Raw genomic sequence first — 27,898 nt, 5'->3', positions numbered from 1 at the left:
AACCACTGATTCAAAAAAACACAGTTTATTGTGTTTTTACTATGAAACCGTCACTGGAACCTGTATTGTTCTGTGTTTTACTTTGACGGGACAGGAGGAGCTGTTTCCTGTCTGGAGGCGAGGCTCAGTGACGTCACTAACAGCTGCGGAGCCCCGAGCTGCGGACTTTGTTCAGCCCAATAAAAAAATATCAAGATTTTAAAAAGACTGAAGTTCAGAAGGAAGAAGAAGAAGAGGAGGAAGAATAGCAGAAAGGAAAGTTGAACTATCCGCTGGAAAAATACTTTTTCTTCACTTCAGCAGAAAAAACCTGCAGGAAAACAAAACGGTGAGTTCAGTTCAGTTATTTCTTTGTCTGCATTTTGTTCAGTTTCTGCTGAGATCAACTTGAACATTTGAAGCAAATAGAAACAAACAGCGTTGAAGGTTTTAGACATTTTTAAAATAACTGAAATTATTTTTAACGATACTTTATTTCATGCAAATTAACTAATTTTTTCCGTTATTTGGTTAAAAACTGAAATAAATGACCATATTCTTTCATCTAGATTATGACGAATGCAACATTCTTTAATATCTTCCGGTACAATAATCATATATCATAGTTTATTTTTAATTTCTAATAACACTGCAACACCAGCAGGAGGATACAGACATACCAGACACACTTTATCATGGAAATATTACAGGAATGCAGCTAAAAATAGCTACTATAGGCACTCTCTAAATATGCTGTAGGAATATTATAGAGATTATAAAACGTCCATAGAAATATTTACTAGAACTGCAGGGACAATAGAGACACCATGAGGCAACATAGTGCAATATTTTATGAGTAAATATGAAAAAGAATACCTCATAATACAAGAAAATCTTTATAAATTCACCTCTGAGCAACATAAATATTGTAAGTGATCAAATTATAGGGGAATACTGTTCAATAACAATACTATGAGAACAGCAAGGATGGTGCAACATCTCATTAGTGAACAATAAACACACTATGAGGCGCTGTTATAGGTGTAGATCATGTTTTAAAAATGGAAACACAAGGAAAAATTATAAATTCATATCTGAGCTGCATTATCATTTTAAGCATGAAAGTTATTTAAAAGCACAATTCAATAACAATATTCTAACACTGCTGTAAATCAAAATAGAGAATCACACATGCAATAAGAGGTACTAAAGCAATAATATAATGGGGAATAATAAATAAAAAAGCATCAAATGACAAAAAGGGCTTTAAAACTTCAACACCCAGCAGCTTCAACAGGCTGCATGCTATTAATATCTTAATATTCATATATTAAGAAGATGTGACAGAGACTGACTGCAGGTGCAGTTTAAGTGTTACAGTGATGTTGGAGCTGCTGGTAAAATGGTTCGATCCATCTTTCTGCTTCCTGCGACGCGTTTTCCTCCAACATCAGCAGCTCCAACAAAGCAGAGACCAGACTGCTGCTGCAAGGCATGCTGGGAAAGATAGGATGGGGAGAGTCCAATGTGAAACAAAAAGGGGGGGAATAAATAAATAAATAAATAAATAAATGACAGTAATTCTATTATAAAGCATTGAAGGTACTGAGTTTTTATTCTAAAGGAATATTATAGAGATACCAGAGGAAAAAAGACAAAAACACTTAAAGGCGGTTGAAGAGGATTATAGAAATGTTTTAGGGATGTTTTATTTCAAGGATAAGATATAAAGAATCTCACACATCTCTACTGAATTAATATACAGTGATTTTTATCAGATCTTTAACTTATTTTGGGTTTTTTTAGATCTAAATCTGTTTTTTCTTCTTCATTTGGAAACACAAGTTCTCCATAAGTGCTCTTTAAATGTATATAGGAATTTGTGCACTCAAATATCTTTATGATTTTATGAGGGAATTATGATTTATTATTGTGCACAACATGAAATTATTCGTCCAGTGACATATCTCATATTAGAGTAGGTATAATAATAAAGAAATAGTCCTCCTTGTTGGCCACACAAGAGAGATCAATTAGAAATGTGATTGTTATTAATATTAATTATGATTTTGCGAGGGTATAGGTCTTTTAAGGTTAAGTGACTGAGATACAAGCACAAGAAAACACAAACAAGTCCACTTTAGTTACATACACATTTATTACTAATACTACAGGTACAAGTACTAAACACCACAACATTTTACAAACAAGACACAAGAGGGAAAGGGAAACTGGTACACAAGGCTATGGCTAGTGAATAATTGAAATGCATGATGCAGAGTTATCTACTGTGCAGTTGGTATGAGAGACCTGACAAACAGATGAGATGACTGTTATCTGAGAAGCAGTGAGTCAAATCAACGGTACAACAAGTTAGTTCTGAATTGCTAATTGAAATTGCAAATTATGAAAACACCAGGGTTCGAGCAAGTCGATGAAGGTTTTGTAGGACTGCTTGCTTGCTCCCTGTGGTGGCTTCTTTTGAAGAATGGAGTCCGATGCACCGGGATGAGGAGCTGGAGTTTGGATCTTGTAATGATGAGTGAGTCGGCCAGTCCGGAAAAGTTTCCATTGGAAGAGAGCTCCTGGTTTATCCTCTCATGCTCTCCTAAGCTTGATCTTCAACTCATGACTCTACATTCTGAGGTTTCACCTCCTGTTGTTCTGAGTCACATCTTCAGACTAGCAAAATGCAAACTTTCAACCAGCATGGCAGAAAGCAAGAAGACAAAGACAAAAGCAAACAGCACGTAGCAACCAGCAAAAAGCAGCAGCCAAAAGAGCACCTTAAAAACAGCCTAGAGTCTCAGGTAAGACACTGCTTTAAAATTTCAGTCTGCCCACCCAGAAGATGCATCCTGTCCAATCCCAGGAGTTGCAGAGCTCTGGGGGAGCAGAGTCAGCTCTGCTTTCTGCTGCCAAAATGTTCTTGGAATCTGAGATGACTCCTCAGTGCATAAAATTACTGAGTTCTTCTGATATTCAGCTTAATTAAACACTTTATTGATTACAATAATTCAAATACACTAGATGAAAAACAGAAATTAATCACTGTTGTAGAAATGATGAAATTCCAGTAATGTTATAAAATCTACTGAACTAATGTTATTTGATAACGTCCTCTAAGTATTTGTGGATAAAGCAGTTTAAATTCAGAATGTAAATTTGAATAAAAGGTGTGTTTTTTAATGTTAAATGTCTTTGCAAATGTCCACATTTACTTTGTACAGTATGATTTTATTGGTCTGATATACAGTGTATGTGTCTCAAATAAACCAACAGGAATCAAACTTTGGCTTTTAATTCTCATCATACCAGTGAAGGATTTAAGTTTTATTGATCAGTTTGAAAGACAATTCTTCATTTAAAAGCATCAACGTGAAATGAAACCTTCTCACAAACACACCGTGGTTAACCTGACCTTTTCTTACCAATAGCTGGTAGCACAGACTAAAACTGGTGCAAATTAAACCAGAACACTGCTAAAAAAAAAATGTCAGAAACAAGTTATTTTCAAATGAACAGTAATAAATGGCATTTTAATTGACAGAGGGAAGGTAGCGTAAATAAACAAAGGCAAATTCCACAAAACCCACCAGTCTGTGAGAGTTATAATCCTTTTTTTTTTTAAGCAATAATTTCTGTACTTTATTTAACTTAAAAAAATGCATTTGTGATGACCTACAGCAGTTTGACATCCCTAACCATGATGTTTTCCTCTGAGCATTTTTATAATTAATCTTATCTTATCTTAATCTTATCTTGTTGACCTGCTGTGATTTTCATTGCAGGAAAACATGTAAAAACTCCACTGAGCCTTTAACAGCTTCAAACAATATCAGTAAAGAGAGATTTAAATATATGTAATATCACACTGTGTCAGTTTGTTGACAGAAGTCACACCCTGAAACACTGATGCTGCATTCAGGTCACATGGCAAAGATGGGAGAGAAGAGTTTCCACTTTACAAATATTCACTTCATCCACACAATCAGTTCATTTAACCCAGAATGTCAGCTATGTACAAGAACATAATAAATGATCTTCTCGTTGATTATCATCATTATAATTACAGTCTGATTGTACATTTCTTTATCAATTTACAAAGTGATGAGAACAAAATATCTATGATGAAGGAAGTTCTGCTGTTTTCTCTGTTTAAGACACTGAGGTGGAAGAGAAACAACAGCACACAAATACGTCAATACAAACATGAAACTAACATTTAGAACAAAGAGAAGTTTATGTTTTCATCTGAAGAAACGTCAGTGAAGGTAAAAGACGTCATCATGAGCAGTGATAGCCTCCATGGATAAAAACACACAGGAAAAAATGACATTTAAAGAAACTCAAAACATCATCAGAACAACAAATGATTTAACAAAGAAGTGTTGACAATCTCAGTTTGATTGACAGCTGATCTCTGTGCAGTTCAGAAACACCACAGCAACGAGCTCTCAGAAACAATGGAGACAAAAACATGAAGAATTACAACAAAGAATTTGACACATGAAGTCTGAAATGACTTCTGTCTATTTGAGTTTACAGAACTCAGCTGTGGTTCCATGATAAACAGGACAAAGTCCAGCATAGAGAGGCTGAGTGAATGTGGTCTGGACTCTGTGGAGGAGAGTCATGGTTTCAGAGACGCTGTAGAAGGACAGAATACCTGCTCTGTGATCCAGATACACTCCTACTCTGGAGGAACCAGGACCTGAGACGGGAGTTTTGATACCTTCGAACCAAAATCCATAACTTTTATTGTCAGAATATAAAGCCCAAGATTTGTCATTGAATCCAAATCCACATTCCTTCGAGCCTCCTGCTCTGCTGATATTCTTGTATGCGACTGCTACATAAACTGCTCTCCCGCTCCACTCCACCTCCCAGTAACAACGTCCAGTCAGACTCTCTCTACTCAGGACCTGACACCAATCAGTGAATCTGTCTGCGTGACTAGAATAAGACTGGTGTTGACTCATTCGCTCTGCTTTTCTGTTCCCCTCAGATAATAATATCAGTATGTGTGCTGTGTTTGGATCCAGTGTGATTTCACGTGAATATTTTAAGAACTCAGCTCTGGTCTTGGGTTCTGGTTGTGACGGTAAAACCTTCACTTCAGTCCCTGTCAGTGAGATGTTTGTCCATTTCTCCCTCAGGATGTCCTGTAGTTGATCTCTGAGCTCTGACACAGCTGCTGTCACATCCTCAAAGTATCTCAGAGGACGGATATTGATGCTGGATGAGTCTGTAGGTTCACTGAGTTGTGACAGTGAGGGGTAGTTGTGTAGAAACTGGTTGTGATCCTCTGTGTGTGAGAGCTGCTTCAGTTCAGCGTCTTTCCTCTTCAGCTCAGTGATCTCCTGCTCCAGCTTCTCCTGAAGCTCTTTGACTCGACTCACTTCAGTTTCCTGCTGGGATCTGATCTGCTGCTTCACATCAGAGCTTCTTTTCTGGATGAGACGGATCAGCTCAGTGAAGATCTTCTCACTGTCCTCCTCTGCTTTATCAGCAGAGCGACTGACGGCCTCCACCTCCTGTTGAAGCAGCTTCACATCTTTCTCTCTGTCCTGGATTCTCTGCTGGATGTTTTGTCGACTCACCTCGAGCTCTCTCTGCCTCTCAGTCCTTTCTGCTGCAGCTGAAACTGTGTCGTGGCCTTTATGTTCATCCACAGAGCAGAGATAACAGATACTCTGCTGATCAGTACGGCAGAACATCTTCATCACCTCATCATGACGAGAGCAGATGTTCTCCTGGAGCTTCTTGGAGGGGTCGACCAGCTTGTGTTTTTTGAATGTAGGTGATTCATGATGAGGTTGAAGGTGTTTCTCACAGTAAGAGGCCGGACAATGCAAACAGGACTTTAGAGCTTTCATCTTCCTCCCAGTGCAGACATCACAGGCCACATCTTCAGGTCCAGCATAGCAGTGATCAGCAGGAGCAGCTTGGAGTCCAGTCTTCTTCAGCTGCTCCACTAAAGCTGCTAACATGGTGTTTTTCACCAGGACAGGCCTCAGTGTGAAGGTCTGTCTGCACTGAGGGCAGCTGTAGATTTTCTTCTCATCCTCTTCATCCCAGAAACTTTTAATACAGCTCATGCAGTAGCTGTGTCCACAGGTAATAGTCACCGGATCCTTCAGTAGATCCAAACAGATCGAACAGCTAAATGTTTCCCAGTCCAGCTGAACTCCTTTCTGCTCCATTTCACCTCTCAGTGGCAACGACTGTCTGAGTTTCACTTCCTTAGAAGTTGAATAGGTTTGACCTTTGATCTAAACAGCATGTGTTTCTGCAGTGAATGGAGGCTGCAGCTCTTTCACATGTTGGTTACACCCATCTTCCAACTGTAGATCTGATGGGGAGGGAACAAGGAAATATGTGGACAGACTGGAGCTTGTTGTGTTTCAAGGCAGGAAGAAGAGGGAGGAGTTATCAAGCGCTGGTACATTCCAGGAGGAGGAGCAGTTTTAAAGAGATACTGTGTATTTCAGCCTGTTTGTGTCTACAATGGAGCTCATTTCTCGTTTGAAAAAACACTCCTCACCTCTGCTTTCTGCTGCCAAAGTGTTCGTGGGATCTGAGATCTGATGTTCTATATGTCGATCACTGTAGCTCTGTCCTTTCACTGCTTATATCTTTACAAATGTCCACAATTTACTTTATCCAGTATGATTTTGGACTGATATACAGTGAATGTGTCTCAAAGAATATACATGCTATTTGAGGCACACACATATACATATATATATATATATACACACACACATATATATATATATATGTGTATATATGTGTGTATATATATATAATCAGATGTTAGATTGTAGTTAACTGTAACAGTCCAGCTCATGAAGATCGTCTGTTTTACTGACAGAAATCCTGTAAAACAGTCCTGTATTTGCTTCTTTTTACATCCTCATGTTGTTCTCTGAGTAAACATTTGGCTTGACAGGAGAGAGTCTGCACATTTAACATTGATGACGGGTAATCAATTAGATTCTTCCTGAACCTCTTCACATCAGAGCAAAACCATAACATGTGCATGAGTATGCCGACCTCACCTCAACCAGTACATTTCTTATACCATCTACTTCCTTTTTTCTTTAAACTATTATTGCTGGTAGATGAGTTTAGGTGACGCTTATTTTATACTAATTTCCAGGAAATGTTCCTTGTAACTTGTGAAAATGTAATGATTCACGTTAAGGACATTTTACAGAAAGGGTGGTGCTGTTTTTTATAAAATATAATATTTTAAAAAACAGATAAATGATAAGTTGGTTTATTTGGTAAGTGTCCAAGCATTATATCGGAGTTGTTAGTTTCCAAAAACAATTAATAAATTAACCTCTTGATAATTCATTAACTGACAGAAAATACTCAGTTTTCAGTGTGTAGTTTTATGTGTCAAACTGCATGATAGCTTATTAGATTTTTTCTTAACAGCTCTGAAATGAGAGCATTACACAGACGCTACTTTAGGAAATTATTGAAAAATTGTTCTGGAAATTATGAGTCAAGTAAGAATCTGTGGAAATAAAATGTTGCCTAAATTGTTGACAGATGCTCAATCGTTACAGCATTTTAAAAGAAACAACCTAATAAGCTAACATATAATTTCACACAGAAATATACGCATGCAAGAGTACATTTTTTTGGTCTGTGAAAGAACTGTTAAGACTCTAATTTATTAAGAATTTTTCCAAATCAAGAACTACATAATGAATCCAAATATAAACCAACTCTTTTCCTTTTTTCATATAATTTGTACACAGTTCCACCAAAATGATTTGCAAAATGTCCTGAAAACTACCTGCTACATACCTGCAAATTATACACTGATTGGAGGAGCTTTAACCTCCACTACATCCCTGGTTAGCAGGGTGAAGGCGCCCTCTTGTGTCCTGCTTCAGGTTTCAGATTTCAGTTGTTGACCTGCTGTGATTTTCATTGCAGGAAAACATGTAAAAACTCCACTGAGCCTTTGGCAGCTTCAAACAATATCAGTAAAGAGAGATTTAAATATATGTAAATCTGTCTGTAACACTGACGTTGCATTCAGGTCACATGGGAAATATGGGAGAGAAGAGTTTACAGTCTGCAAATATTCACTTCATCCACACAATCAGTTCATTTAACCCAGAATGTCAGCTATGTACAAGAAAATGATAAATGATCTCCTTGTTGATTATTATCATTATAATTACAGTTTGATTGTACATCTCTTTATCAATTTACTAAGTGGTTAAAACATGAAACTAACGTTTAGAACAAAGAGAAGTTTATATTTTCATCTGAAGAAACGTCAGTGAAGGTAAAAGACGTCATCATGAGCAGTGATAGCCTCCATGGATAAAAACACACAGGAAAAAGTGACATTTAAAGAAACTCAAAACATCATCAGAACAACAAATGATTTAACAAAGAAGTGTTGACAATCTCAGTTTGATTGACAGCTGATCTCTGTGCAGTTCAGAAACACCACAGCAACGAGGTCTCAGAAACAATGGAGACAAAAACATGAAGAATTACAACAAAGAATCTGACACATGAAGTCTGAAATGATCTCTGTCTATTTGAGTTTACAAATCTCAGCTGTGGCTCCATTAAGTCCAGCATAGAGAGGCTGAGTGAATGTGGTCTGGACTCTGTGGAGGAGAGTCATGGTTTCAGAGATGCTGTAGAAGGACAGAATACCTGCTCTGTGATCCAGGTACACTCCTACTCTGGAGGACTGAGGACCTGAGAAGGGAGTTGAGATGTTGTTGAACCAAAATTCATAACGGTTAGTGTCACATCTTAAAGCCCAAGATTTGTCATTGTATCCAAATCTACATTTTTCTGAGCCTCCTCCTCTTCTGATATTCTTGTATGCAACTGCTACACAACCTCCTCCGTCTCTCCACTCCACCTCCCAGTAACAACGTCCAGTCAGACTCTCTCTACTCAGGACCTGATACCAAAAATTGAATCTGTCTACATGATAAGGATAACCCTGGTTTTTAGCTGCTTCTACTTTTCTGTTTCCCTCAGATAATAACAGATGTACGTTTGCAGTGTTTGGATCCAGTGTGATGTCTCTGAAATGTTTTAAGAATCCAGCTCTGGTCTTTGGTTCTGGTTGTGACAGTAAACCATCCACATTACTCACTGTCAGTGAGATATTCATCCATTTCTCCCTCAGCATGTCCTGTAGTAGATCCATGACCTCTGACACTGCTGCTGTCACATCCTCAAAGTATCTCAGAGGACGGATATTGATGCTGGATGAGTCTGTAGGTTCACTGAGTTGTGACAGTGAGGGGTAGTTGTGTAGAAACTGGTTGTGATCCTCTGTGTGTGAGAGCTGCTTCAGTTCAGCATCTTTCCTCTTCAGCTCAGTGATCTCCTGCTCCAGCTTCTCCTGAAGCTCTTTGACTCGACTCACTTCAGTTTCCTGCTGGGATCTGATCTGCTGCTTCACATCAGAGCTTCTTTTCTGGATGAGACGAATCAGCTCAGTGAAGATCTTCTCACTGTCCTCCACTGCTTTATCAGCAGAGCGACTGACGGCCTCCACCTCCTGTTGAAGCAGCTTCACATCTTTCTCTCTGTCCTGGATTCTCTGCTGGATGTTTTGTCGACTCACCTCGAGCTCTCTCTGCCTCTCAGTCCTTTCTACTGCGGCTGAGACTGTGTCGTGGCCTTTATGTTCATCCACAGGGCAGAGATAACAGATACTCTGCTGATCAGTACGACAGAACATCTTCATCACCTCATCATGACGAGAGCAGATGTTCTCCTGGAGCTTCTTGGAGGGGTTGACCAGCTTGTGTTTTTCGAAAGCAGGCAATTCATAGTGAGGTTGGAGGTGTTTCTCACAGTAAGAGATCAGACACACCAGACAGGACTTGAGGGCTTTCATCTTCCTCCCAGTGCAGACATCACAGGCCACATCTTCAGGTCCAGCATAGCAGTGATCAGCAGGAGCAGCTTGGAGTCCAGTCTTCTTCAGCTGCTCCACTATATCTGCCAACATGGTGCTTTTCACCAGAACAGGCCTCGGTGTGAAGGTCTGTCTGCACTGAGGGCAGCTGTACATCTTCCTCTGATCCTCTCCATCCCAGTGTGTTTTAATACAGCTCATGCAGTAGCTGTGTCCACAGGGAATAGTCACCGGATCCTTCAGTAGATCCAAACAGACCGAACAAGAGAAGGTTTTTCGGTCCAGCTGATCTCCTTGCTGCGACATTTCGGCTCTCAGTGGCAACGACTGTCTGACTTTCACTTCCTTAGAAATTGAACAAGTTTGAGCAGCATGTCTCTGCATGTAATACAGCTGACAGCTCTTGTATTACATCACACGTCGGTAACACCCATCTTCAAACTGTAGATCTTAAGGGGAGGGAACAAGGAAATCTGTGGACAGACTGGAGCTTGTCGTGTTTGAGAGCAGGAAGAAGAAGGAGGAGTTATCAAGTGCTGATTCATTCTAGCAGGAGTAGAAATACTGTGATGTTAAACAGTGTTCCCTCATTTATGATGAAATCTCTCTTAAAATCTGTTCCCCATTTGTGTTTTCCGGTGTAAAATACTTGTTAGCATGAGATGAGATTGGTAATTGCTCCATATTTCTCATAATTTCCAAATCAATCTGTATTTATTTTTTTTTATTAAACATTTGACTTATGATAAGTAATTATCAAACCACACACAGCTTTTCTTTCTCATCATACCAATAAAGTATTTAAGCTTTGTCAAGCTTTGAGCTTTATTAAAACTAAATGAGTTTATTGTCATAAATAGTGTATTGATGCCTCAGTTATATTATAGGAGGGAAAACTATATTTAAACATCCAGTCAGTGAAAATCATAAACCAACAGTTTAACACAATGATTTATTCCTCCAGGTATTTTTATCATTAATCGTCTCTGTACTGAGTGGAGGAGCTTTAACCTCCACTGCATCCCTGCTCATCAGGATGTGACGGCGCCCTCTTGTGTCCTGCTTCAGTTTTCAGATTTCAGTTGTTGTAAAAACTTCACTGAGCGTTTAACAGCTTCAAATACTGTCAGTAAAGATCTGTGACATTTCCAGAACAACTTTACATCTTTAACTTCACTAAACGCTAAATCACCAGCATGTTTGTTCTGTTAAACACTGTCCTGGAGCCTCCGGGGGTCTGTTGTTATTGTTTAAAATAACAAGGAGCATTTTTCAGTTGAAAGAGAGAAAGATGGGAAGGGAAACCCCCCCCTTACCCCTCCCTCACCCCGTCCTGCATTCACTGTAACACAGAGAGTCTCTGTGTTCAGCCCACTAACAGTCGCTGACCCAGTTCATCTGTTCACCGTCGTTTATCTTTCATCCGACACAAAAGAACAAGAGTAGACAGAGGAGATCTTTAGAGGATCTCTGAGCGTGCTCAGTGAGGCCGCTGATGTTCAGAAAATAGATAATGTGGGATTCAAACCTTCTACCACTTTAATAATGATTGACAGGTCTGATGTTAAACAACTAAATTCAGATTATTAATATTTTCTGATGCTGTTAAAAGTTGTAGAAACAAACCTTTTCTTTTCTTTTTATTTATTGCGTGTACGTTGTTTGCTACGTGGTTCTGTTTACATGCTAAATTGTATTTCTTTGTATCATTTTTCATTCACAATAAGGTCGAATCTCATCTTATGTACAGCAGGCCTGTTTACTTTTAGTCTTTATTAATGTGTTGACAGATTTGTATGTATATAAGCTATAAGTTATTGTTTGGGTCTAATGTTTTTATTTTAATCATTTAAGTTCAGGTTGGGCTGCAACTAAAAATTATTTTCATTATCTGTTAATCTTCCAATATAAATCATCAATAAGCTGTAAAAAATGACAGAAAGTAAGATGACGCCTTTAAATGTGTCATTTCATCTGATCAACAGTCCAAAACACAAAGAAAATCAATTTACTGTCAAAGAAAAGCTGCAAATTCTCTAATTTAAGAACCAGAAAGCGTCACATATTTACTGTTTTGGTTTGAAAAGTGACAAAAAAAGTTGCAGATTAGCTAATTGATTAATCGACTAATTGTTTCAGTTCTACACCCTGACTGTAATTTTTATTCTCCTGTTTAATCTGTTTCTATTTGACCTTTGTATTATTTTTTTATTTTACTCATTTAAAATCTTAATTTTATTGTCTTTTTTATTGCATTGTGTCTCTTTTCTTATTTCCTTTTAGGTGTTATTATCAAAAATAAGTTGCTGATCAATTTTCTGTCGATCAATCAGCTCTAAACTGACGTCTTACAGATCAAACTGTTATAAAACTCTCTCTTCAGCCTGATGTTTCATAATCATCTGGTTTATTTTTGCACGTGAAGTCACTGGGAAAAAAAACAAAACAAAACACGTGACCGAAAAGACAAATGATGGATCTGAACGGAGCCTTCGGGCTTGTCACCATGTGACTGTGACAGTTGAATTATCTTCCGGCAGAGACGGAGTTAACAGGAAACATGAGCTCAGAGTCACAGCCCATCTGTTTTTCTCTTTTCTCTTTCTTCTGCATTTTTTTTTCTCAGGCTGCCGCTGCTGCAGGATGTGAAAGAACCACAACAGAAAGAAAGACTTTGCTGAAAACCGAGCGCACAAGAACAAGAACTGAGCAGAAAGTTTAAAGGTAAGGGTTTAAAAAAAAACATGTGATGTGTTTCGGTGTAAATACGCTGCTCTTCTTCAGTAGTCTGATCAGTTTGGATTAGATTCTAGCTGGTAGAGTCTTAGTTTAGTTAATCCTCGAGAGGAGAAGGAGGAGGACTCCTCTGATCAGCTCAGCAGAGATTAACTGAACTATAATAACTTACTGAAGAGCAGATGAGGGAGGAACTTACATTTTGGTGCCTTTAAAAAATCAAACCGCTCTGCTTTTTCTTTCCTGTCTGTTTGGTTTTATTCAATATTTTTCTTCTTATCAACAAATCTCATGTTTGGATTCAAACCATCGATGAACTGATCCACTAACAACTCTCGTGTGTGTTCATCCAGAGCCTGATATATCTTCTTCTTCTGTGCCGTAGACCTTTGTTGTTGTTATAAACTATTAAAAACACATCAGAGAGCCGCATCGCTGCACTGGATGACATATTCCTTCATCACCATGAACACACACACTGCAGTTTATTTTGACTTGGTCTGTCTCGGGCGAGTCGAGGCAAGTTTTTTTTTATACAGCAGCTTCCAACAACAAAGCAAATCAAAGTGATTTATATAAAACATAAAATGCAACAATATATATAACAATAATATAACAAGACAATAAAAAAATACACATTAATATAGGATTTTAAATTAGTCAAAGGAAAAAAAGAAGATAAAAGTAAGGTAAAACAGAAGATAACAGACTAAAGAGGAGCTGCAACAATTAGTCGATTAATCAGCTGGTCTTAATTAGCTGATCAGCAGAAAATTGATTCAACTATTCTGATCATCTTTGATAATCTATATATGGCTTAGGTAATTTCTCAGGCTCTAAAATTTGATATTTTGCTGCTTTTCTTTGTCTTATATTATAATAAATTGACTTTTTTGGGGGTTTTGTACTGTCGATCAGGCAAAACCAAACATTTGATTGATGTTTTATCGATCAATCAATTAACAACAATCAATTAATCAAAAAAGATGACTCGATAATGAAAATCATTGTTAGTCGCAGCCCTCATGCAGTGTGAGATTGAAATAAATAAATAGATCTGAATTTGCTTCAGTAAAAGACAAATACAGCCAGAGTGTGAATCTGAAGCACAGGAAGTACTTGTCTGCACATGCTCAGTGGCGTTACATAAAACTACTCCCCGGAGACTGAAAACGTGATCGCTGTTATTAGTCTGTGGAGACGTTTCTAAACGAACTCACGTGACCAAACTCTTCATGATGAAGGAACATGTCTCTGACGTGTTATTAGATATATCAGGCTTTGGATGAACACACACTGTACTTGTTAGTGGATCAGTTCATTTGTTGGTTTGGATCCAAATTTAACATTTCATGAACTCATCCAAGACCAAAACATCCTCATGACTCCAGCGGGGAAAGAAATTTATTAAGTAATAAGTTAAGTCAGCAACTTTTACACAGAATCTCATTTATAAACTGGCTGATTTTGTTTCAAATACGACTGTAATTTGTTATTTTATTATTTAACTTCCTGTTAATAGTTTCTGGTTTCTGGTTTCTTTCACAGATCGACAGCTCGACAGCTCGGCTGCAGACAAACATGGCTCTGTTCTTCTCCGGAGCTGTTACAAGTACGTCAGCAACAACAGCGTGAACGCCAAATACACACACACACACACACACACACACACACACGTGCACACACACGCACACACACACACACACATTGTTTTATTAGGATCCCCATTAGCTGCCAGTTTAATGACAGCTAGTCTTCCCGGGGTTCCTCGCAATACAATGATAACAACAGAACACAAATACAGAACGTTAATGATAATAAATTAAGAAAAGAAGTTGTTAATATTAATAACGATAAACTAAAAGAAAGCATGAGAAAAGTCTTAAATTCATGCTGACTTTGAGGACGTAGCACAACGTTAAATTTACCCGTTCATGAAGATAATGAAATAAAAACACTTTTTTTAAAAAGAAGATAAATACAGAAGAAAAACAACAATCACATCTGTAACACTTCTCAGTATCTTTTTAAATCTATATTTATTCTGTATTCATCTTGCGGACGCTGGTAGCTTGTTCCAATTAAATACGGCTCTGTAGCTGACTGTAGATTTTAAATTATTATTTTAAATGATTATTTCTCGATGGAGGAAGTACCAGGTCGCCACCTAGTGCCTGTCTGGTGAAACTAACGCTGTCAAGACAAATTCATTCAAGTTTGATTAAGTGGTTAAAGGGAGAAAAAGCCTTGATTATACTTTCTAATGCATGACATTCTAGATACTATTGCACTATTATGTAGCTTGATGTTTGGAAACTTTGAGATCTTTACCAGCATTAAAAATTGTTCTGTGGCTCTGAACGTGGTTTATCCAAACCACATGTGTTGTTTAATGAGCCCACTGGCGGCTCCAGACGGGTTGAAGAGGTTAACTCGCAGCCCAGAACAGTTTCTGATGACGTCATGTTGCTCCCGTTTTCTTACCTTGCGAGAATAATAATTGTCAGGCTTCAATTTATGCACTTGCGGCGTCCTATGAGGAACTACTGGCAGCTATGGATGTGGTATAGATGTGATGACAGCGAGAAGTTTGCCCTTTGATAGACAGATGTTTCATCCAATCTGTTTCCAAGATGTTTCTGTGTAAAACAAACCATCTGACGCGTCACGTTACCTGTTTTCTCCTCTGATAAAGACAACATCATGTCTGGTGTCTGTACAGTGATTCTTCACCTGCGTTTGATGGTAAAACAAACAAATTTGTAATTTCATGTTTAGTTTTATTTCTGTTTAGTGTCAGATGGCGTCATCAAAACACTTTCAGACACTCTGGTCATTTCACGTCTACATTTACCATTTTGTCTGTCGTTGCAACACATGATGGTAGTTTGCTGTTGGTTAGTGACCAATGAGTGTAAGACAACAATTTATCTTGTGTTGTTTGATTATTTTATAGGATGTAATAATGCAAAATGTCAAAAAAAATATTTTGAAGAGGAAATTACCTTGGACACAGCCATGATCTTCAGTTCTTAAAATGAACAAAAATCACACCTTCAAATCATTAAATTGCTCTTAATTTGAAGTTCTCATGTGTGAATTAGAAAATAAAGTTTAATGCTTATTGTTATTGGCCAGTTGTAGATTACTCTAAACAACATTTATCCAAAACAAATTCTAATTTTTAAAAAAATCGAATAATTAGTGGCGTTATCTATTATATATGTAAGTAGTTATAATTTCTTTATTTGTTATTTTATACGTTGCTCTCAGCAGTTTATCATTTTGTTAAATGGAAAAAAAAGGTTGAAACATGTTTACGATTCCACAAACATAAATATCAACAGTGTTGCCAGATGTGTGATAATTATCATAGTTGTACGATAATTTATCCCTCTTTATGATGTACGATCAATAATGCCAGAAGTCCCATAATATACGATAATTTGATCATTTTGTGACACTTAGTATAAATACAGGGCAACCTGTATGTGCTCGTCACACAGGTTGCGTCAGTTGCTGCCTTCCAGTGCTGTGGGAAATTAAAAACTCACGTCTACAACGCAGAAGAAAGACAGCAGCCTCGATGTGTAGAGCAACATCTGAACATCACGCTGTCTAAAAAGCTTCTAACATGCATGTTTTTTTTTCTCCAATATGCCTCCTTTGATGAGATATTTTACATTAGTAATCTAGAAATATTTTCTAAGTTGTATTTGTGACCGCACATCTTCAAAGTCGGATTTTATGGTGCGTCCGTGAACGCAGCACGGCAGTTTGTTCTCTTGGTTATGACTCATGTACAATCATTTTCCTCAAAATACGATCATTTTAAGCCTCTAGTATGATACTTTAACATCTCCCATCTGGCAACGCCGTGCATCCAGCAGATCATCACTTCAGTATCGGTACTGAAACAAAGATATTGATTGATGACACTTGTAGTTGACCTGTTTATGGGGAAACTTGCAGTTGACCTGTTGATGCAAACAGTTTTAACACGGCGTGTTGTGATGTGATGTAACACGGTTAACTTCTCTGTTCTTTACTTTGCTGCTGTGATGTGGTTTAAATGATCTTGAGCACAAGGTGATTAATTATCTTCCTGTGTGTGTCACTCTCCTGCCTGCTGACGGTCATTTATCAGCATGTAGTCCTCGGGAATGCTCCGTCGCTCTTCAGACTGATAAAGTTGTCTTTATTTAGAAAACTCTCAGAGCAAAGTCGGCTTCACGAAACAACACAGGACACACCAGTAACATGTGAGCTGTTTTATAGTGGAAGAAGAAGGACTGAGATCTTTTATTTAAGTAAAATTTAGAAACACCGCAGTATAAAAATACTCTTTACAAGTAAAAGTGCTGATGTCTCTTCAGCAAGGTAGAAAAAATTGTTGCAAATGAAGAGCTCAGTGCAGGTTTGAAGCCCTGGATTTTGACTTGCAGGCAGGATTTTTGTGTTTAATGCTCTGATGTTTAACATTTAACATTATAACAGGATATAAATAACAGAAAAACACAGAAATCATAATATGTCCCCTTTAAGTAAAAATACGTAATAAGTAATAAGTAAGCAAGTAAAGATTTAAAGGTTTATTCATACATCACATTATTTCAATGTGCATTTAGGCTCCTGACTGTTGCTTTAAGACACACTCAAAAAATGTGAACCCACAAGTACAAGTACTCATTATGTTAAACTCAGTGTTGTATTTATATATATATATATGTATATCCCCTGTGAAGATTATTCAACCTCCTGGGAATTTATGTGACTTTTTTGACACTGATCACTAGAAAAAGACCTTTGAAGCCAAAGTGATAAAAAATGAATTACAGATAAAAAAAAATTCATCATTTGTCTTACTTGTAAATTTTGGATCTTTTAGAGCTGTTAACAACTCATAGACATGTGAAATGTGACCCCGACTACACACTGCTTTTTGTAAGACGTCAAAAGACAAAAAGGTTGGAAACCACTGGTTTCATCTTTAACAATGTGTTGTATTTTAAAAGCTTGTTATATTATCCATTGTGTCAAATCTTCATCTGAAAAGTAACTAAAGCTGTCAAATAAATGTAGTGGAGTAGAAAGTACAATATTTCCCTCTGAAATGTAGAAAGTAGCATCGCATGGAAATACTCAAGTAAAGTACAAATACCTCAAAACTGTACTTGAGTAAATATATTTAGTTTTTAACCTGTTTATTAGTGTAACTTATATCTGATCTTTGTTGTTCAGGTTCACCCATAAAACGACGGTTGCGAGGTCATCACTCCTGTCAGAGGTAAAAACTTTGTTTCTTTTGCTCTTTGTGACTAAATCTGAAGTTGTTTGTTGTGTTTAGTTGCAGCAGAGACGACGGTTTGTTTTCATAGAAAGAAAACTGAACTACTGCTGTTTAGAAAAAATCTCCGTCCATTCACTTCAATGGAGAAAGAGACGAGATGTATTCAGTTCCTGTTGTCAATGAATCTCACACAGACGTTAATATGACTGAACTTTACAACCATTTCGCGAAAATTTATCTCATTTTGGGTTCTCAAATGTGAGGATTTAGTGATTTATATTTATTTTCTTCACATAAATCATCATAAATTCAATATTTTTGTGTTTTGGACCATTGGTTGGACAAAACAGCCAATTTGAAAACGTTATCTTGGACTGTGAGAAATTTGTAATTAGCATGTTTGACAATTTTTGACATTTCATAGACTGAACAATTAATCAATTCATTTAAAATATAATCAATAACAAGCTGACATTTAACGTGTTTGTATATTCTATTAGTAGCATTTTAACATGTTTATGTTAATATTTGAACATGCACACGGATAGTATGTTAACATGTAGCCTGTTAGCATGTCATGCTAGCAATGATTTCAAAGTATAACTGAGGCTGATTCATTAGTTTTAAATTGTCTGTTTTATCCCGCCCTCTAACCTCCTGTCCGTGTCTCCCGCAGCCTCGACCTGTCTCTCCTCTCTCCCGACTCCTCGTACGTCTGTTACTCATCCGCGGATGGCGGCGATCCCTGCAGCTGCCGCCGCTCGCCGCGCCTCCTCACCAACGGATACTACGCCGTCACCGAGGACAGCTTCTCCTGGGACGACGACGGCAACGTGTCGCTGACGCCCTGCAAAACCAACGTGTCCTACAAGGAGAACCTGGTCAGGTGAGATGGACACAATGTTTATCAAATCCATTTACATGAACAACAATAATAAACTTTATTTATACAGAACATTTCGTACAAAAAGATGCAATAATATGGAAAAAACTTAAAAGACAGATGTAAGAAATGGGAACATTAAAGATATGACGAGATTAATAAAAAGATTAACCAAAGTAAGATATTCTAACGAACTACGGCTGCAACTGATGATTATTTTCATTTTCATTAATGTATCAGTGATTTTCTTGATTAATCGATTAGTTGTTTTGACTATTAAATGTCAGAAAATGGTGAAAAACTGATGTTCTCAGATGTCTTGTTTTGTCCACAAACTAAAGATATTCAGTTTATTATCATAGAGGACAAAAGAAACCAGAAAATATCCACATTTGAGAAACTGGAATCAGAGAATTTGGACTTTTTTTTTCTTACAAAATGACCCCAAACAATTAATTTATTATCAAAATAGTTTAATCAATGAATCATCGCAGCTCTAGATTGGATGCCTACATTCATTGTGAGCTCCACGTCATCGACGCTCAGTTCATCCGTGTCAGTATAAAAGTCACAGGTTCAGTTCTGCAGAAAGGAAGATTAAAACATGTAATCCAGGCGTTTTTCCATCGAGGGAACGTTAACCAGCACATATGTTTAGTTCATTTTGTTTAATTCATTTTAGAAAAAAATGTATTTATAACACTGTTTAGGATTGTATCTGAGTTCAGATGTCATGTTTCCCATCAGTAAGTTACAGTTTATTTTATTTTAATTAATTTGTCTAAAAATGTCTCCTACATGTGAGACTAGAGACGATAAACAGTGTCAGCTACGTTTATGGTTGGTTGAAATTTCTGTCGCACTGCCACTTGTTTGTGTTTGTGAAAAACAAACAAACATGTCCTGGTCCGACAGGCTGAAAGTTTTAGAATTCACACATTGAAATGTCATTTCTCGTCGGTTTATTAGACTTAAGTTCAGCAGCGTTCAAACAGCACATATTTAACACCTCTCCTGCTGTGAGGGTCACCTCACGAGGCAGCCGGATTCATGAGATCATAACATCACAAGATCATGCAGGAAGCCATCTTGTCAGGCTTCAAGTTACGCGCTCGTGTCCGAACCAACGGTGGTTCGGACCAATCAGCTTCCTGTGAGGAACTACTGGCAGCTGTGGGCGTGGTTTAGGAGTGACAACAGCGAGAAGTTAGACAGATGGTTCATCCAATCACCTGCCAAGTATTTTTTTAACATGCTCGCCCTTTTCCAAACAGTTTCCAAAGTCCTCAGATGGTTCAAGGCAACAAACCATCCGTCCAGACTGTCCACTATCGGATGGAACGAGATTATATTGTGTCGATTTGTGAAACATGATGTAAAAGTTTTGATGTAAAGTCAAAACTTTAGCTTTTATCAGGAGGACAAATATATTTGCTGACATTTTATGCACCGAACAACTAATCAATTAATCGATAATGAAAATATTTGTTAGTTGCAGCCCTAAATAAAAACAGTGTCTTCACAGCTTAAACAGCTTCACTACCTTTTGGAAATTTTGGTTGGTCAACTTTCCAGCAGTGGTTACGTTTCCAACCCGAGAGAGAACGTCTAACTCTGTGTTTTGTGGTCAGAAAGCAACTTTTTGAGTTGAATTCCTCTTTTAAGAGAGACGTTGTATGATTCAGGATGGAAATCAAATGTAAAACGGAAGAGTTGGTGGACGGAGTCTAAATGTCTGGAACCTGGACTTCTAAAGGACGCTTCCCCTCAAAGAACAATTTTATCAGCCTGAAGCATGAAGTCACATCAGCAACACGCAGCAAACAGACATGTTGTCATGGCTGCTACACCGCACACACACACACACACACACACACACACACACACACACACACACACACACACACACACACACACAAACTCTTTATAGCGATGAGATAATTCTCTGCAGCCAATCAGAGCGAGCCGTGCGGCACATGTCGGGCAGGTTTTAAAGGCTGTAAATTCTTCATGTATGACATCTGCTGCGCTCAGGAGCCAGAGCGTGACGTCACCTGTCACGGTTGCTAGGAGACCCGCATGTTATTGAGATACTCATCATCAGCATGAGAAGAGCTTCTTTGTTCTCCGACATGACTGATTAACCTTCAGAGCTTTTAAAAAACCTCGTTTATAGATGTTTTCCTTCATAAATTAACTTTTAGATGACAGTTTATTAATACTATCCCACCATACATACATATACATCTGTGGTAGTTTACTGCAGTGTCACTGACCGATCTGGATTACAGAAACGCTAAATTGTCCAATAAACAACCAAGAATTTCCTGCCTTTTCTGTAGTTTTAACATTAAGGCTGGTGATTTTCTATATTTTTCTGCTACTTTTCGGGGACTGTAAACGTGCCGTTATTAGTCTTTGGAGCCGTTTCTAAACAAACCAACGTGATCAAACTCTTGATAATGAAGGAACACGTCACCCAGTGCAGCGGTGTCGCTCATCAACGTGTTTTTAATAGTTTTCAGAGCAACAACGGAGGAATAACACACAATACTTGTTAGTAGATCAGTTCGCTGTTGGTTTGGATCCAAACATGAGATTCGTTGACGAGAATAAAAACGTATCTTTTAAGGGGCAGATCGAAGAGAAAATCTTAACAATAGTAGTAAAATCAGAGCAGAAGTTAAACTTCATCATCGTCTCTCAGGGTCTTTCGGCGCAGACGGAGGCCTCGCGGCTCTCTGGCTCGGTTACTGAGCGACGTGACGGAGAGCTGCCAGTCGTGGCTGGACGAGAAAGTCTTCAGAGGCGTCTTCGGGACGGGCCAGAACCAGAACCAGAACCAGAACCAGGAGCAAGAGCAGGAGCAGGACCGAGACTGTGACTGGGACAGAACCTGCCAGGAAAACTGCTCCCCCTTGTTGGACGAGTCTACCTGGTCCGTATTCAACAGCACTGAGCTGGACGAGAGCCGTAACTTCACGTACGGTGAGTAACAACTTCAGTCTGCTTAAAGGTTCAGTTCACCCAAATAACTTCACTTCCCTCTAGATACAGACTGATACTTCTTTCATTATTACAGAAGCACATCTCATTCACCAGTGAAAATAATTGGAGGCCTTACGTCATAATTATGACGTATGTGTCTCATCAATAAGATCTTGTAAATCTTTTCTCATAATAACGAGATCCTGATCTCGTTATTATGAGAGATGTTTAAGGTTGGAATCAAACATTATTTGTGAACACAGAAGCCTGATGACATCACCTCATTTAATTCACTTTTATTTCTGCCTGAACAATCCCAACAACTTCTACGAGTTGAGATACTAAATCATAATTATGACATACGAAAGTCATAATTATAAGACAGCACATTATAAATATTAGAAAATTAGACATTTCTTTCTGAAAATCTATTCATAGTAAGACATCTTTGTCATAATCTGGCTAACTGTCAATAAACTGCACTTTAGCAGGTTTGGGCTTCATGACTTGTCGCTATGACAACAGATCATGATTAATTTTAAGACTCATGTCAAATCATCAACAAATGAAGACAATTACACCTGCAGGTGGAACCTCCACTCCCCACAAAAAATAATTAAAATTAAATTAAATATATAAATGAGCAAATATGAATTAGTAATAAAAAGAAAGAAAAACAATTTAATAAATTAACAAATAATAAAAATAGTTAAAAACAAAGAAGAATAAAAAGTAACAAAATATAATAAAATAAATAAATGTAATGAATCAAAACATTAAGAGCTTTTTTAAAATTAAATTAAATATTTTTTTATTTAAATAAATAAATGAGCAAATAAGAATTAGTAAGAAAAAGAAAGAAAATTAACAATATAATAATGAACAAATAATAATAATAGTTTAAAACAAAGATGAATAAAAAATAATAAAATATAATAAAATAAATAAATATACTGAATCAAAACATTAAAAGAATTTGTTTTGTCTCTTTCAGACCACACTGAGGTCCTGCCCCCCCCTGACAAAGTGGCCCCGCCCCCGAAGCTGCTCATCCAGGAGGAGATTTGCTCTGAGATCTGTCAATCAAAGGAGACGTTCACACAGTCACTGGGCGGCCTGTCAGAAGTCCCGCCTCCCTCGCCCTTCTACACCAACACCTGCTGCTGTCAGAGCTCACCTGAGCACACAGGTACATCACTGCTGCTGTTAGAGCTCACCTGAGCACACAGGTACATCACTGCTGATGTCAGAGCTCACCTGAGCACACAGGTACATCACTGCTGTCTGTTAGAGCTCACCTGAGCACACAGGTACATCACTGCTGCATTTAGAGCTCACCTGAGCACACAGGTACATCACTGCTGATGTCAGAGCTCACCTGAGCACACAGGTACATCACTGCTGTCTGTTAGAGCTCACCTGAGCACACAGGTACATCACTGCTGATGTCAGAGCTCACCTGAGCACACAGGTACATCACTGCTGCTGTTAGAGCTCACCTGAGCACACAGGTACATCACTGCTGCTGTTAGAGCTCACCTGAGCACACAGGTACATCACTGCTGCTGTTAGAGCTCACCTGAGCACACAGGTACATCACTGCTGATGTCAGAGCTCACCTGAGCACACAGGTACATCACTGCTGCGTTTAGAGCTCACCTGAGCACACAGGTACATCACTGCTGCGTTTAGAGCTCACCTGAGCACACAGGTACATCACTGCTGCTGTTAGAGCTCACCTGAGCACACAGGTACATCACTGCTGTCTGTTAGAGCTCACCTGAGCACACAGGTACATCACTGCTGCTGTTAGAGCTCACCTGAGCACACAGGTACATCACTGCTGCTGTTAGAGCTCACCTGAGCACACAAGTACATCACTGCTGTCTGTTAGAGCTCACCTGAGCACACAGGTACATCACTGCTGTCTGTTAGAGCTCACCTGAGCACACAGGTACATCACTGCTGCTGTCAGAGCTCACCTGAGCACACAGGTACATCACTGCTGCTGGAATAGGGTTTTAAAATAAACAAATTGATCATGAAAAGATATTAAATATTCCTACAACATAGTTAGGCTTATTAATTAATCAGCCTTTGATAACATGTATCAGATTCTAGTTTGTGAGACAAAAACATAAATAGAAGAATTTGAACATTATAAAATTGATCTTTCTTTCTTGAGTTTTTTCTTACTTACTTTTTTGTTTCTAGTCAAATCAAATTTAAATTCTGGTTCAAACACAGAAATCACAGAAGATATCTGAAATGTTTGTTGTGTCACAAAAGTTGTTTCTGTTTCTCTGACATGTTTGTGTTCATGTTTCAGGTTTAACCATGAAGACCCTCCTGCTTTTCATCTTCACCATCTTCATCTTTACGGCTCTATACTCAGGGTAAAACTCTCATTTTATATCAATTTAAACAGGCACTTTACATTAAACTATAATCAAAACTGTCAACTGTGAGCCTGCTCGAGGACCTGAGTGACATCTTTTAAATCACTTATCAAATCTTATCTGTTTTATTATTATTATTATTATTATTATTATTATGATGATGATGATGATGTAAATATAGTGATTGAACAAAGAGCCTAACCTCTTGTGGAAATTACTTTAATGATTTTATGTTTCCAGAAAGACGTTTGGGGTTTTTCCCATTCACTTCAATACAGTCACAGTTTTCTTTCGGCCTCTAGTGGCCGTCAGAGGAACTGCGGCTGATGACGGCAGCAGATAATATTAGTTAACGTTTGATCTTTTGGACTAAAAACCAACCAGGTGATCAGGAACAAAGTCAGTTTAACACTGAAAAGTGTTAATTCAAATCTAATTCCAGTTATAAACCCTAAAAATTGGATCTTTAAATCTGTCTTCAGTTTTTCAACACGGCTGTTTTTTTCTTCACATCTTTACAGATTAATCAGTAAAACTTCACTGTTTTCTCGCTGCAGGTGTCTGTTGTGGAGCACCGCCGTAGCATCGACTGCGTTCATGATGATCACAACATTTATGTGTAAGTATCACGTATTTGCAGGTTACATGAAGTCAATCAAATGTTTTTTTAATGATTCTGCTAAATTAAACACTGTTTAACCAACTTCCAATTTGCAATGATGGTCCAAATGTTTCTTTTACTGACTTTTCTACCCGAACAAAACAAAATTAAGGGAATGAAATGATGAAATAAATTACAAAATTTAGTGATGTTTTGAAATAAAATGGTCAAAAACACAACAATTTTAACTATAGGTACCAGTTTTTGAAACCCACATGAGTCGAACCTTATTGTCACACTCATTGGGAAAGTGTGAAGTTTTAACAAGCGGATCAGTTTCATGTTTCCTGTCGATCTGCTCTCTTTCAGTCCTGACCAAGTCGGGCCCGATGGGCGAGTGGAGGAAGGCGAAGACGGAGGTGAGTCTGAAATCAAATCGTTTCATCTCAGTTTGTCAAACTGAAGCTGAGACATAACAGAACTAACAAGGAATCATTCTGCTTCTTTTTTTTTTCCAGGACATTACATCAAGAAACGAGTAAAAAGAGAAGATTGAAAGAAAAGGTCTGATGGGAACTTAATAGAAATATTTTACATTTCACTAACTGTTTGCATGTAAGTTGCACTTAAAGGACTTTAAGAGTTATACTGAGCTCTGGAAAACATTTTACAGCAGCGCCTGACACTTTGACAAACTTAAAATTACTACTTTTTGAATGTAAACTTGATCTAAATAGTTTTTGTGAGCTGAGAAGCGTCGACCAGACGGGCTGCAGCTCTTAAAATGTTTGAAAATAGATTCAAATTGACATATTATTAATATTTAGCCTTTAAATCCAAAGCAAAAATGCTGGGAAAATTAGCATCATGTCACATCCAGGTTGTCGCTAAGAAGCTGTAGTTGTCCTGATGGGCTTAGTTTCCATGGCAACAAATCCTCAGACAGTTTTCTACTTTGCATCAACACAAAAGTTGATTTTATCCTGATAAATGCTCACGAGACAGGAGGACAAATGAGGAAGGGATGGAAGTATTTCAGTTAGATGGAGAATGAAACTGTGAATAAACAAACTTTCTGATGTTTCCATTAAAAAGCCTCCATGAAACAGGATGTTTGGATTTTCCCGGCGTGTTAAAAGCCGAAGCAGACGGCGTGTTGTTTGTTAAAATGCTGAAGGAGCTCATTAACATGGTGACTGTAGTTTAGCAGCTTTTAAAAGATCGATAATAATCATATCAAACATCTAAATATACTTGATGTATTTTTCAAACGCTGTAAATGAATCTTCTATTGTTACATGTTGAACTTGGCTTTTTTTGAGCTGTCCAAAGTGACCAAACATTTCAGACTTCCAGTGTCTGGAGAACAAATTCAGGTTTGAAAAGCAAAAAAAAACAAACAACCAAACAAACAAACAAGCAAAAATAATTGAAATAAGAGAGAAAGTTACTTTTTCTGAAAACCAAACGCACAAAAACACCTGAACGTCTTGTTGATCTACCTGAAATTTGTTACTGTACGAGATAAAAGTGCCATTTGTTTTCCTGAGGAAACTGAATGAAGAGTTTTATTAAATTAAGATGTAAAAGCCACGATAAAAAAAAAAGAAAAAACTCACATACATGAAACGTCTGATAGCACAAGATGTGAAGCATCCTGTTAGCAGGAACCTTAAAGCTGCACCGGGTCTTGTGGTTTCTTGGACTTTTCTCTGGTGGAAAAATACAATTTCTGATTTTATGACATTATATTTTCCCAAAATGTGTGTGTGACACAACAGCTACTAGACATCCATTTCATCTTCATCATTATAATTTATGATAATAAAATGTACATGGGTAGAGTATTAAATCTAAAATAGTTTAATTAAAAACTGTGATTAATTAAAACATGAATATCAATAAATAAATATATTTAAAATGTATTAAAAAAAAGAGACATGACATAATTATAATGAATAGAGTACTGCTAGTAATAATAAATGTTATCAAAATAAATGTAAAACAAAAATGCAAAAAATAATAATAAATAAAAGTAGAAAATGTGGTAAAATAAGGTGCAAAAGGCATTTTACTTAAACATTTCTTATTGTTATTAAGTTTTAAGTTGTAAGTTCACACACAGAACCTGGAAACTTTTTTTTAAAAGATCCAGTATCTTAATGTTTCCTGGTGCAGCTTTAACAGTATCGGATAACGAATTAAATGAACCTTTTTGTTTGTTGGATATTAAATGATCATTTTTTTTAGGTACAGAGCATTTTTTGTAATAAAACTCTTCAGCTGTAAAGTGCCTTCATTTACCTGCCAGCAGCTCAGAAATACAGAAAAACAATACAGGGAAGTGTTCGATTTATCCTAAAATGCTGCTGAAACATAAACCGACCTGCTCCACAGTTACATGCAGATCAGTGTTAATGTGTGATTTAACTAGAGCTGCAACTAGTCATTATTGTCATTATTGATTAATCAATTAATTGTGAAAAACAGTGAAAAATGTCCCTCAATGTCTTCTGCAGCTTTTATTTTGTCCGTCCAACAGTACAAAACCCAAAAAGAACAAGTTTTCTATAATGTGAGACAAATAAAAGCAGCAAATTCTCCACATTTAGGAACCTGAACCATCAAATATTTGGCATTTTTGCTTGAAAAATGTGATTATTCTAAGTGTGATATTTTGATCAACTAATTGATTAATCGTTGCAGCTCTAGGTTTAACCTGCGCAGTGTAACAGATGGGTGGAGTCACTGCATTAACTATACAAAATACATTTTCAAATATATGTGGCTGTGTTCACGCGGTTTTATTTTCTGTAGGAAGAGAAGCCGCTGAAGCAGAAGCTTTATAGTGAGTTTCAGCTCATTGTTTATCTGTCCGGCTGCAACTTTACTGTTTTGGTTCACTCTCAGCGCTCTCATAGCGTCGTTTTGGGCCGCAGCAGGCAGCTGTTTTCAGAATAAAAGCTGTAAAAAGCTACTGTACACTACCTGCTCAGCACCAAACAGCAAACAGACACAGTTAGCTGTAGACTAGCTGCTGAACATAGTGGAGCATTTAGCAGCTAAAGAGCCAGATATTTCCCTCAGGAGTTGG

At 37.6% G+C, this 27,898-nt stretch overlaps 2 protein-coding genes across 4 annotated transcripts; one reads left to right on the top strand and one right to left on the bottom strand.

Moving 5' to 3' along the window:
- The first annotated feature begins 158 nt into the window (after nucleotides 1-158).
- tmem71 (transmembrane protein 71) lies at nucleotides 159-27,708 on the top strand. 3 transcript variants are annotated; one of them, XM_042427844.1, is made up of 12 exons: nucleotides 159-328; nucleotides 12,534-12,631; nucleotides 14,192-14,255; nucleotides 17,885-17,930; nucleotides 18,610-18,819; nucleotides 21,524-21,804; nucleotides 22,799-22,972; nucleotides 23,616-23,636; nucleotides 24,134-24,200; nucleotides 24,761-24,822; nucleotides 25,174-25,223; nucleotides 25,323-27,708. In XM_042427844.1, exons 3-12 carry the CDS (start codon nucleotides 14,225-14,227, stop codon nucleotides 25,344-25,346), a joined length of 966 nt encoding a protein of 321 aa, XP_042283778.1. In that variant the 5' UTR covers nucleotides 159-328; nucleotides 12,534-12,631; nucleotides 14,192-14,224; the 3' UTR covers nucleotides 25,347-27,708. The 3 variants fall into 3 exon arrangements, with proteins under 3 accessions (XP_042283778.1, XP_042283777.1, XP_042283776.1); XM_042427843.1 differs by lacking the exon at nucleotides 23,616-23,636 and having other exon boundaries at nucleotides 14,200-14,255; nucleotides 22,799-22,993; XM_042427842.1 differs by lacking the exon at nucleotides 23,616-23,636 and having other exon boundaries at nucleotides 22,799-22,993.
- LOC121908106 (tripartite motif-containing protein 16-like) lies at nucleotides 4,452-10,987 on the bottom strand. The gene is made up of 2 exons (XM_042427820.1): nucleotides 8,936-10,987; nucleotides 4,452-4,904 (listed from the first exon to the last, which is right to left on the bottom strand). The coding sequence occupies exons 1-2, from the start codon at nucleotides 10,289-10,291 to the stop codon at nucleotides 4,512-4,514; spliced, it is 1,749 nt and encodes a 582-aa protein (XP_042283754.1). The 5' UTR covers nucleotides 10,292-10,987; the 3' UTR covers nucleotides 4,452-4,511.
- Nucleotides 27,709-27,898: the final 190 nt, after the last annotated feature.

Source organism: Thunnus maccoyii, chromosome 12 (genome assembly GCF_910596095.1).
Source record: "Thunnus maccoyii chromosome 12, fThuMac1.1, whole genome shotgun sequence".
NCBI lineage: Eukaryota > Metazoa > Chordata > Actinopteri > Scombriformes > Scombridae > Thunnus > Thunnus maccoyii.
This window is presented reverse-complemented; position numbering and strand designations above follow the sequence as displayed.

What these genes read in the sequence shown, in the direction of transcription:
- tmem71 (XM_042427843.1), top strand. Translation starts at nt 14,225, where the DNA reads ATGGCTCTGTTCTTCTCCGGAGCTGTTACAA. An exon ending in CTTCTCCGGAGCTGTTACAA is followed by an intron (nt 14,256 to 17,884) that starts GTACGTCAGCAA and finishes TTTGTTGTTCAG; the next exon opens with GTTCACCCATAAAACGACGG. An exon ending in GAGCTCACCTGAGCACACAG is followed by an intron (nt 22,994 to 24,133) that starts GTACATCACTGC and finishes TTCATGTTTCAG; the next exon opens with GTTTAACCATGAAGACCCTC.
- LOC121908106 (XM_042427820.1), bottom strand. Translation starts at nt 10,291, where the DNA reads ATGCAGAGACATGCTGCTCAAACTTGTTCAATTTCTAAGGAAGTGAAA. An exon ending in GATTCAATTTTTGGTATCAG is followed by an intron (nt 4,905 to 8,935) that starts GTCCTGAGTAGA and finishes GATTGGTGTCAG; the next exon opens with GTCCTGAGTAGAGAGAGTCT.